General features: G+C 38.0%; 2 protein-coding genes across 2 annotated transcripts; one reads left to right on the forward strand and one right to left on the reverse strand.

Moving 5' to 3' along the window:
• The first annotated feature begins 1,404 nt into the window (after positions 1-1,404).
• On the forward strand, positions 1,405-6,393 carry LOC115955988 (sorting nexin 2A-like). The gene is made up of 5 exons (XM_031074426.1): positions 1,405-2,735; positions 3,471-3,680; positions 3,917-4,177; positions 5,745-5,831; positions 5,940-6,393. The coding sequence occupies exons 1-5, from the start codon at positions 1,746-1,748 to the stop codon at positions 6,018-6,020; spliced, it is 1,629 nt and encodes a 542-aa protein (XP_030930286.1). The 5' UTR covers positions 1,405-1,745; the 3' UTR covers positions 6,021-6,393.
• A 222-nt stretch (positions 6,394-6,615) lies between these two features.
• Positions 6,616-9,777, reverse strand: LOC115954686 (probably inactive leucine-rich repeat receptor-like protein kinase IMK2). Its single transcript, XM_031072606.1, has 2 exons — positions 7,541-9,777; positions 6,616-7,421 (listed from the first exon to the last, which is right to left on the reverse strand). Exons 1-2 carry the CDS (start codon positions 9,531-9,533, stop codon positions 6,808-6,810), a joined length of 2,607 nt encoding a protein of 868 aa, XP_030928466.1. The 5' UTR covers positions 9,534-9,777; the 3' UTR covers positions 6,616-6,807.
• Positions 9,778-10,559: the final 782 nt, after the last annotated feature.

Genomic DNA, 10,559 nt, shown 5'->3' on the forward strand with positions numbered 1-10,559 from the left:
AGTAGTATTGTTAATTATAAATTGAAAATTTTAATAATTGTTCTTCTTTTCCTTCTTTTTATTATTATTATTATTATTATTATTATTTTTTACTATAAACAAAATGCAAGTATATTTTCAGTTATTGAATAATTAATGTTCTGTTGTAGGTTATTGAATTATTTTTGTCCCATATTATCAATGTAAGCTGTTTTTAAAGTTTTAACAAAGAACAATCTCCTCAAGATTTGCATCCCTTAGTGACGATGGGGCAAGTTGCTAATTGTGATTTAATTTGCATCCCTTGGGATTTCCTATAGATAACCATTTGAAATGCTATTTTTCTACATTGTTATTTTAATGTATATATTAAAATTTTACTTTTTATAGTTACATATAGTCAATCAGGAAAATGACCTATATCTTCAATCTCTTTTTTCCATTCTATGGTCCTTATGGAACCATAGAAATCAAGTGGTTCATGATGGGAAGACCCCAAATCTGATAAATGTTGTTCTCACTCACTGCCAAATCTCTTTTATGCAGGTACCAGGAGGCCTTTAGAAATGGACAATCCTAATATCAAGATCACAGCATACCAACTCATAAAGATGTCTCCAATAGGGATTGGCAACTCATTATCAAAGTAGTTTGTTGAAGGAAAAGGAAATTGAAACAGAGTGGCTATGCATATGAAGCAAAGGACTTGAAGAGAGATCTAATATTAGTGGGGGAGCCTAGCAGTCTGTCAACATCTTACCCAACAGCATTTCAGGATGCAATCGTGGAGGTTGCAATAAAAGCTAGAGACCTTGGATTTACACTAATTTTGTTTGGCAGTGGTTGCAAAAGGATTGAACAGGTTTGTAATGGAAGAAGTTAACCAAGATTGCAAGAACAACCTATGACAACAGACTTGCATTTTCTAACTTAATAAGGTTTAACTTTTCACACCATTTTTGTACCAAAAACTATCATGTGTAATGTGTTAGAAGTAGCTTCAATTCTCTAGCAGTTCATTATTCGACCCAATTACTGTTGGATCTCTCCAAATCTTATGTTATATAACTTGTGTCCTGTAACTGTTTTCTATGGTATCAAAAAAAAGAAAAAGAGTTACATATGGTCTTCAACTATGTTAATTAGAACTATTTAGAATTTAATAAAGGGATCCAAAACTAAATAAAAATTCTAACTAAATTAGGTAAGCTATTTTTTTACAAATAGTCCAATTTCATTTTTTTATTTATTCATACTTATTAACCATCAATTATCTATAAATATATATTTTCACAACTAGCCCGTGCATTGCACGGGTTTGCGACTAGTTTATTGATAATACGCAAAGATTATAGAAAGTGTAAGCTAGTGCTCTTACATCTAATTACTAGTCCCAATCGGGCTTGGGTTATAGCTCCAAATCTGTCGTTTGAAGCAACGTTTTCTCCGCGAACAATCATAAACACGCATGTCACCACCTTGCGTGGCGGCATTACCATCATCTTGACCAAAAATAGATTCCCAACTTAGAAACTTCACTCCACTCCCTCTTACCTCACTCCAAAACCCCCCGAGTTGACTCAGCCGAGTCTCCACCCCAAAACTCACTCCCTCGCTTACCGTACAATACACTCCCAAGTCTTCCTTCTTCTTCACTCTCAACCAAAAAAATGAGTCTTAAACCCAATCCTCCACACTAAAACCAAAAAAAGAAAAAAAAAAAGAAAAAATCGATTTCAAAAAATTTACTTTCTTTTTTTGCTAAAATGATGTGCATAGAAGAAACTAACCTGCATGAATCTCGAGAAGAAATGGAATCTCTAGTTCTTGACGATTCATCCAACGGTCAATCTCACTCCGGTGCTAAACTAGTACTCAATCACGATGATCCGCTGCTCTCGTCCTCATCGTCCTTCATGGACCCTCAAAACCCTAACTCTAACTCTATCTTGAGCTCTCACGCTTCCTTCAACGCTTTTCTCGACCCTCCTTCCTACGCCGAAGCGATCTTCACTTCCTTCGATTCTTCATCCAACGGCCACGATCAAATCCCCTTGTTTTCCTCCTCCAATTCAAACCCTCGGAGCTCCGATTACCTCCAAATCTCGGTTTCGGATCCTCAAAAGGAGCAGGAGCTGTCCAATTCTTTGGTTCCCGGTGGGACCACGTACTACACGTATTTGATTACGACGAGGACGAATTTACCCGAATTCGGCGGATCCGGATCCGAATTCAGTGTTCGGAGGCGGTTCAAGGATGTGGTTACGTTATCGGATCGGTTGTCGGAGTCGTACCGGGGGTTCTTCATCCCGCTCCGGCCGGACAAGAGCGTGGTGGAGAGTCAGGTGATGGCGAAGCAGGAGTTCGTGGAGCAGAGGAGGGTTTCGTTGGAGAAGTACCTCCGGAGATTGGCGGCGCACCCGGTGATTCGGCGGAGCGAGGAGTTGAGGGTTTTTTTGGAGGCGAAGGGGAAGTTGCCGCTGCCGAAGAGTGTCGACGTGGCTTCGAGGGTGATCGACGGCGCGGCGAGGCTGCCGAGGCAGTTGCTTGGTGAGGATGCGATTGATGTGAATGAGGTGGCGCAGCCGGCAAAAGGCGGGAGGGATTTGTTGAGGATGTTTAGGGAGTTGAAGCAGGCGGTGTCGAATGATTGGGGCAGCGTGAAGCCGGTGGTGGTGGAGGAGGATAAGTGGTTCTTGGAGAAGAAGGAGAAGTTGATGGAGTTTGAGCAAGAACTTAGCAATGTGTCTCAACAGGTTATTGTTTATGTGCTTTGTAGTTTATGTGTAAAGATATTAGAATTTGGTACTTGCATGGTTGCATTTTGAAAGAGAAATGAATGAATAAATAGATTAGGCATTGTAAAGTTTGGGACTTGAACAATAGGGGTTTAATATGAATAAAGGTGACGTGCGAAATGAATTTGTATGTTGTGTGTGTGTGTTTGGATAGGAATTTATGGTGATAATATGTTGCTTCATTTGGAATGTGACTTGAGAAGAATTGGTGCATTGTAAAGTTTGGCACTTGAACAATATAAGTTTGGTTTCTATGAATGTTTTGTGTAAAAATGAATTGGTGTGTTGTGTATTTTTAAGATAGAATGATGGTGAGGATCAAAATCTTTTGTCCCACTTTATACTCGACCAACTCCGGCATGCCATATGTCATATTTTTTCCATTTTAAATTTTGGTTTCTTTATTGGGGAAAAAAATGGACGTGGCAGGCTGCGATTGGTGGAGCATAAGTGAAACGCTTAGAACAGAAGATTTTTATTCCTCCATATGGAATGTGACAAGTGGGATGAGTTTTAGGCTACAATGAAACAATGTCCTTTTAAAGTGAAAACTATTTCTGAATGGCGGATTTGACAATAAACTTATATGTAAAAGCGCAATAGACAATTAGTGGGTTATTTAAAGGTGTACTTACTTTGGTGGTTTCTTGGTTTTTGGTAGTGAATGTTTGGTATGAATGATTGTCTTTGCAGGCTGAATCGCTTGTAAAAGCTCAGCAAGACATGGGAGAGACAATGGGGGAATTGGGATTGGCGTTTGTTAAGCTGACCAAGTTTGAGACGGAGGAAGCAGTGTTTGACTCTCAAAGAGAACGAGCTGGTGACATGAAAAATGTTGCGACTGCTGCTGTTAAATCAAGTAGATTGTACCGGGAGTTAAATGGGCAGACAGTAAAACATTTGGTAACTAACAAGAGTTATTGCTATACATTCAAATTCAAACTTTATAATCTAGGTGATCCATAATAAACACAAATATTGAAAGATTTCTTGAAAACTCTCTCCTTAGTATTACTAGGAAACTTTCTTAATTATGTTGATGGGTTGTAGTGAATTGATAGAATATTTCTGGTCCACTGTCCTTCATAAGGAAAATCTTTTCATTGCTGCACATACCATATTGTTCCATTATATTGCAGGAGAAACTCCATGAATATCTAGGGATAATGCTAGCTGTGAACAATGCATTTTCTGACCGATCAAGCGCTTTACTAACAGTCCAGACGCTTTCGTCAGATTTAGCTTCCTTACATTTAAAGATTGAGAAGCTTGAAGCTGCTTCAGCAAAAATATTTGGTGGAGACAGGTCCAGGTTGCGCAGAATAGAAGAGTTGAAAGAAACTGTCAGGGCTACTGAAGATGCTAAAATTTGCGCTGAGAGAGAATATGAACGGATCAAGGTAACCTTACTGGTTTTTTTTGCTAAGGCAACTGAAACTTAGGCTCTATGGTTTTGATGGTAAATAGCCAGCTTTAGAAACAATTTTTATTATTTTCAATGATCTGTAATGTATTATGTGCATCCAATGTGGAATAATGATTTTAGTTGATAATATCATTTTCTCTTTGCTCTTTTGCCTATTGCTAAAAATTAAGATGCAATATAGCTCCCATCCATATGGGACCAGATTCTTGCATATGAATATTGTTGAGAGCATAATGTTAGCTTAGCCATAATGAATTGGTCCTTAATATCATTTTTAGTTTTACTGCATCTTCCCACTTAATAGTCATAATATCAATTTATCAAAAAATATCAATTATGTCTTAAAGCATGCATGTAGCTGTTAAATTTGTTTATACCTTGGCTTTATGGATAGTGATTCCATTGTTTCATTCATAGAGTCATTACCTTTATGTAGATAATTCTTTTTGTTGTATTTTTTAGGCTTCTTCTTTTATTTTTCACATGAATTAAATTATTCTTACCTAAAAAAAACTTAGCTTTGGCAAAGCTCAATGATTGGAGGGAAGGAGGGAGAATTAAATTTATATAAAGATATTTATAGATTTGATATGATAAAATTTTAGCCATAGAGATTGGTATACTAATGGTAAGCCTCCACATGGACCACATCAATAGTTGAGACTAGTTCACCGAAAATACAAGCTTTAAACTTCACTTTAAGCATGTACTTCAAGATCAGATGAGAAGAGAATATTGTGATCCTTACTTATTAATATGACCCTGAAAGTGGCTATTTTCTCTTTCTAGATACTCTAGGAGATTCCATATCTCACACGGTGTGGAGCTCTATCTTTTGCACTATTGAAAGGAACACTTCCCCATCCAAAAATGATCTAGCTGTTTAGATTCCAGCTGCCTTCATGTTTTATATTTAGCCTCATTTTTTTTGGAGGGAAGAAGAGAGAAAAGAAAGGGGGGGGGGGGGGGGGGAGGTGTGGAGGAGTGGATACTTAAGGCTTCAATTATTGTGCTTAAAAGATATTCGCTTGTGTAGCTGTGTCTGTTTCTGTATTCTGCACATTGAGTGAGAGCTTGTGGCAACATACATTGTGATGTAGGATTTTAAATTATAATTTGCTTTGGAAGATTGGCATCAGTTCGATCATGATGCTCTGTTGACTAATGTTAATTATCTTTCTTTTGTAAAAATAAATAAATAACTAGTTTTTGTTTGAACCAAGTTCAGAATGGAGCTGTTTTATTTGTTGCTGTTTTGGGATTGTCAACAGATTTATAGTCTGCCACTTGTATATGTCTAATACAATCAGTTTATTTTATTGTTTTCATCTTTCTAATGCATTTAACCTTCAAAAGCTTGTTTGGTAAAGTGACAATGTCTGGTTCTGTTTTGTTTTATGTGCACTGTGGTTGTCATGTTTCTTATAATTTGAACTGATTTTGGCATTTGTTGAGGAACATTTACATTTGAGAGCAAACTGTTTTCCATGGAGAGACTATGCGTAGATGTGTTAGTATTATTAATGGTGAGTTATATGCAGGAAAATATCAGGAGTGAGCTTGAAAGGCATGACAAGGAGAGGCATGATGACTTCATGAGCATGTTGAGAGGATTTGTTGTAAATCAGGTACCTTCTTTTTACATTGGCAATGTCTTCCTGGACGATAATAATGCTACGTATAACATTTAATAAGAGCAATTTTTGGTTCTGATAATAATCTATGCCTGTTTACAGGCGGGATATGCGGAGAAGATGGCAAACGTGTGGGAGACACTTGCAGAAGAAACCAACGCATATGTGAAAGATGGCAGCTGAAGTTGTTGGCTGTTAAATTTTTTGTTTTCAGACATTCCTTTGTACTCTTTTCTGTAATTTTTGTATGTACAGTAATTGGAATTTTCAACAAGCTTCTAAAGTTGAGTTGTTGCTTCATATCCTTTTTGGGTTGGTGTAGTTGTCCAGATCCTCCATTATCATTTCTAATGACCAAGATTCCTTTTGGTGAGTGGTAAAGATTTGAACTCACATAGACTTACTATTTTTTCTCCCACCACTCAACTTGTCCACGTGGCGAATTGTAGCAAAAATTGTGTAAAATGTTGTGGTACTAACAAGTATTACTCTTTCACCATGTATTTCTTTTTCACAAGGTGATGTATTCAATAGAACAAATTATTTTTATTTTTTACAACTTGTTTTCATCATTTAGCTCTGACCTAAGATGACTTGTTGAATCAATTGTGACAAACATTGTGATCCTAGCATTAATCATCTCTTTGCTCAAACATCAAAACTTCGATTCATAACTCAAGATAGACGCTATCGAATTTTTAATTATTATTTTCTTTTTAAGAGAAAAAAGAAAGAAAGATGGACTCGGCAAATTAGGGTGAGTTGGAAGTTTGCAAGATTTTATCAAATCACAATGGACATGGCAAAAGTAGCCATTTAATAAATTAAAACAAACTCTATTTACAGACTCTAACGCAAATTACTAGACAAAACTAATGAATGTTCAAGAATGAAAGAATCATGGACTACTAGTTGTCTTCCTAAATATCTCTGCCACAAAAATATAAAACCCACATCGGGAAATCCCTTTCTACTCGCTTGTTGAAGGGACTCCAGCTCCATCGTCACCTGAACTGGAAGCTACCTCGGGTCTAATCTCTTCTAGTTGCTGGAGAACCTGCTGAACTTCCGGTCGAGCTGACGGGGAAGGATCAACACAATGCAAAGCCAGTTTTAATGTGTTTAGCAACTCATCACCAATTGTAGATGCATCCCTCATCAACTCTAAATCGAAAACTTCATTTGTCCACTCCTCTTTTACAATAGAGGCAACCCACTGAGGCAAATCCACACCATTCAATGCCTCACCAGGAGACTTTCCTGTTAGGAGCTCCAATATGATAACCCCAAGACTGTATACATCAGTTTTCGTGTTGGCTTTCTTGAGCTTTGAAAGCTCAGGTGCTCGATAGCCTAATGCTCCTGCAGTAGCAATCACATTAGAATTAGCAGCAGCTGTCATTAGCCGAGAGAGGCCAAAGTCTGCAATTTTGGCATTGGTGTGCTCATCAAGCAGGACATTGGTGGATGTGAGGTTCCCATGTATGATGTTCTCATGTGTGTGAAGGTAGAATAGGCCGCGAGTCATGCCCTGCGCTATTTTCATCCTTTTTGGCCAATCAATGGGTGTATCAGGACCACGAGCTGCAACCAAATGGAACAAATTATAATGAGGACATTTAAGTTTTTCTAAAGGAATCAAAACTAGTAGACAATTATTAGCTGATCATTGCAAATTTAGAATATGAAGCTGCAAGACTTACCATGGAGGAATGTTGCAAGACTCCCTTTACGCATGTAATCAAAAACAAGAAGCTTTTCTCCTTTGGGTCCCAAGTAATAAGCCCTGAGTGCCAATAGATTTGGGTGCCTGATTTTCCCAAGAACATTAACCTCAGCTTCAAATTCTCTCTGACTTTTAGTTATTTTCTCTCTCAATCTCTTCACAGCAACTTCACTCCCATCCTCCAATGTGGCCTTATAGACAGTTCCATAAGTACTCTTCCCCATTATCTCTGCGGTAGCACATAAAAGATCATCTGCTGTAAAAACCATTGGTCCATCAAAATGGACTAGTTTCCCCCCTGCCTCTCCGCCTGCTTCTACTTCACCCCCAACAGGTGGGACCCCCTTTTCAGCCCTTGCAGCACCGGCTCTTTCTGTGGCCTGACCATTCTTTGCTTTTGATGCTGCTCTTTTCCTCATCAAGCAGCAGATCAATATGACACAAAGAACGAGCAGAACAATGACGAGGGCTCCAGCTGCTATGAGAATTATGTCTTTGGTACCTAGATTGCGGTGATGGGCATTTGATCCCTTTGGAGATGGGGGTGCTTGGGAAGGACATGAAATTGAACCACTAAACCCACATAGCTGAACGTTCCCCACAAAAGAGCTTGCATTAAATTTCTGAGAGAGAGCAGTGGGAACAGGACCAGAGAGATTATTGTAAGAAACATTGAAAGAAACAAGGTTTCTTAGATCAGCAAGGGAAGCTGGGATTTCTCCACTAAGATTATTGAAGGATAAATCTAGTTGTGTAAGAGTGGAAATGTTGCCAAAAGTAGTGGGAATGCTACCCCTAAATTGGTTTCTCCTCAAATTTAGAACAGAAAGTTTATGTAATCTGTCAAGATCTTGTGGGATTTGGTTATCAAGGTTGTTGCTCTCAAGATTCAAAAGAACAAGTGAGGATAGATTAGAGACACTGGCAGGCATGCTTCCATTTATGGCATTATTAGAGATATCCAATGTTCTTAGCCTAGAAAGCCTCCCTATTTCAACTGGGATTGATCCAATAATCTGGTTATTACTAAGCGAAATCTCTTCAAGCTCACTTAATGTGCCTAAAGAAGCTGGAATGCTTCCAGAGAAGAAGTTATGATCAACGGCCAATGACCTAAGTTGAAAGTTGTTCTTTTCTAGTGCTCCACCCCACGAGTTTGGGATAGAGCCAGAGAGGTTATTGTGTTGGAGAGCAAGGTACATAAGGGAAGGAGAGCGAGTGAGGCTAACAGGGATTGAACCCGAAAACGAATTGAGGCTTAGATTAAGCCTATAAAGTTTGGTAGAGTTTGCAAGACTATCTGGGATTGTCCCAGTGAGTAAATTGTTACTAATATCAAGTGTTTGGAGCAAAGGACATGAACCTAATGAAGGAGGGATTGAACCTGAAAGCCTATTGTTGAATAGCTGAACTCCTCTGAGACTTGGGAGAAGCCCCAATGAGGAAGGGATTGAACCTTCAATAACATTGTCATGGAGGCTAAGCTTTCGAAGAGCCTGAAATTGGCCAATCTTTTCAGTGATTCGGCCTCCAAGTCCTCTCCATGGAAGCTGGAGTACAATAACCTGTCCTTGTGCACACTTAATTCCAGTCCAACCACCTGAACAAGCTCCATAGCCACTATCATTCCAGCTCCTTAAGAACCCTCTGGGGTCATCTAATTCATGCTTGAATGCTTGAAGTGCTTCATAGTCAGCTTGTGTGACAACTACCCCATCCCAAATCTCGCTTGAAACAGGCTTAGTGAAACATACTGGTAGCAAAAAAAGCAACAAAAAGTGGGAGCAAAGGAAGAGATCTTTCAAAAACCCCAAGAAATGAAAAGGATCATGGATTTTAGACTGAACCTTCCACTTCTCTTTCTTATTGAGTGAAATACAATGCCAACCCGCCCTCCTTTTCATCAGAAACTCAAGAATCTGAAAAGGGTATTTGTAAAAATTGTTCAAAAGTAAAGCTTGGTTAGCCATAGCCACTAAGAAATACTGTAGCAGAGTTTGAAAACAAAACAAAAAACAAAAAAAGAATCTGAGTTTTCGCTACTATGAAAGAGGTGTGAATGAAACAGAAACAAAGATCAGTTGGAAGAGGGTTTTGTAGTGTGAACTGAAGGGTGGGGTTTCTCTTCTCTGAATGTGCACGTGAAGCTCACAGAGAGAGAGAGAGAGAGAGGGAATCTTGCATTGGGAGAGAGGAAAACCCGAGACAAAATGTCAGGTGGGGTGGGTGCTAAATGCATTAAGGTTAGGAGGCTCTCTTGCTTTACAAAGCTTAACGGCTAGTTTTTCTTATTTCCCATCCCTATAACTGTTATTATTATTATTATGTTTTTTGACCGAGTTTCATGGGTATAATCCCAGCTCTTTTATTGCCCTGCCGCTCCTTCCAACGGCTATCTTTTCCTCATGGGTCTGGGACCCAGTTGTTGCAATGAACAAAAAATGGAACACCTGTGTGTGCGGTGTGCCTATAAATAAATCTACAGCGTACCATAAATCTTTTTTATGGAAGCATACCATAAATCTAAGTGAACTAAATAATTTTACAATTTTTTCCCCTGACTTGGTCTCTTATGATTTGTACCGAATTATGAGGTCATGTTAAAGAGTTCCATTGTACAACCCAAGCTAGAATTTTTTTTTTTTTAATCCACCCAAGTTAGAATTTTTAATGCAATTGATTGATTTTTTTATAAGGAGTTAAAATCATTTTCAATTTATAAGTTCATACTTTTATAAGTTTCAGTTATTTTTCAGTGCAGATGAAATCCTTTTAAAACTTCTTTAAAAAGTGCACTAGAATACTTATCGGCAAAAAGCCATGAAAATAATATAAGCGAATCCACCTAACGATACTTTAAATTTCATGAGATTTATTAGATCTTGAATTAGAAACTTTTGTATAATTATGTAGGTTAGTGAAAAAAATAGTAACTTTCTTTCACCTTAAAATTTGTTAAAAAATAGGTTAGTGAAAATTTTTTACTCTTTTTTTTT

Source organism: Quercus lobata, chromosome 8 (assembly GCF_001633185.2).
Source record: "Quercus lobata isolate SW786 chromosome 8, ValleyOak3.0 Primary Assembly, whole genome shotgun sequence".
Taxonomy (NCBI): domain Eukaryota; kingdom Viridiplantae; phylum Streptophyta; class Magnoliopsida; order Fagales; family Fagaceae; genus Quercus; species Quercus lobata.

What these genes read in the sequence shown, in the direction of transcription:
- LOC115955988 (XM_031074426.1), top strand. Translation starts at nt 1,746, where the DNA reads ATGATGTGCATAGAAGAAACTAACCTGCATGAATCTCGAGAAGAAATG. An exon ending in TTAGCAATGTGTCTCAACAG is followed by an intron (nt 2,736 to 3,470) that starts GTTATTGTTTAT and finishes TTGTCTTTGCAG; the next exon opens with GCTGAATCGCTTGTAAAAGC. An exon ending in GAGAATATGAACGGATCAAG is followed by an intron (nt 4,178 to 5,744) that starts GTAACCTTACTG and finishes AGTTATATGCAG; the next exon opens with GAAAATATCAGGAGTGAGCT.
- LOC115954686 (XM_031072606.1), bottom strand. Translation starts at nt 9,533, where the DNA reads ATGGCTAACCAAGCTTTACTTTTGAACAATTTTTACAAATACCCTTTT. An exon ending in TCTTGCAACATTCCTCCATG is followed by an intron (nt 7,422 to 7,540) that starts GTAAGTCTTGCA and finishes ATTTGGTTGCAG; the next exon opens with CTCGTGGTCCTGATACACCC.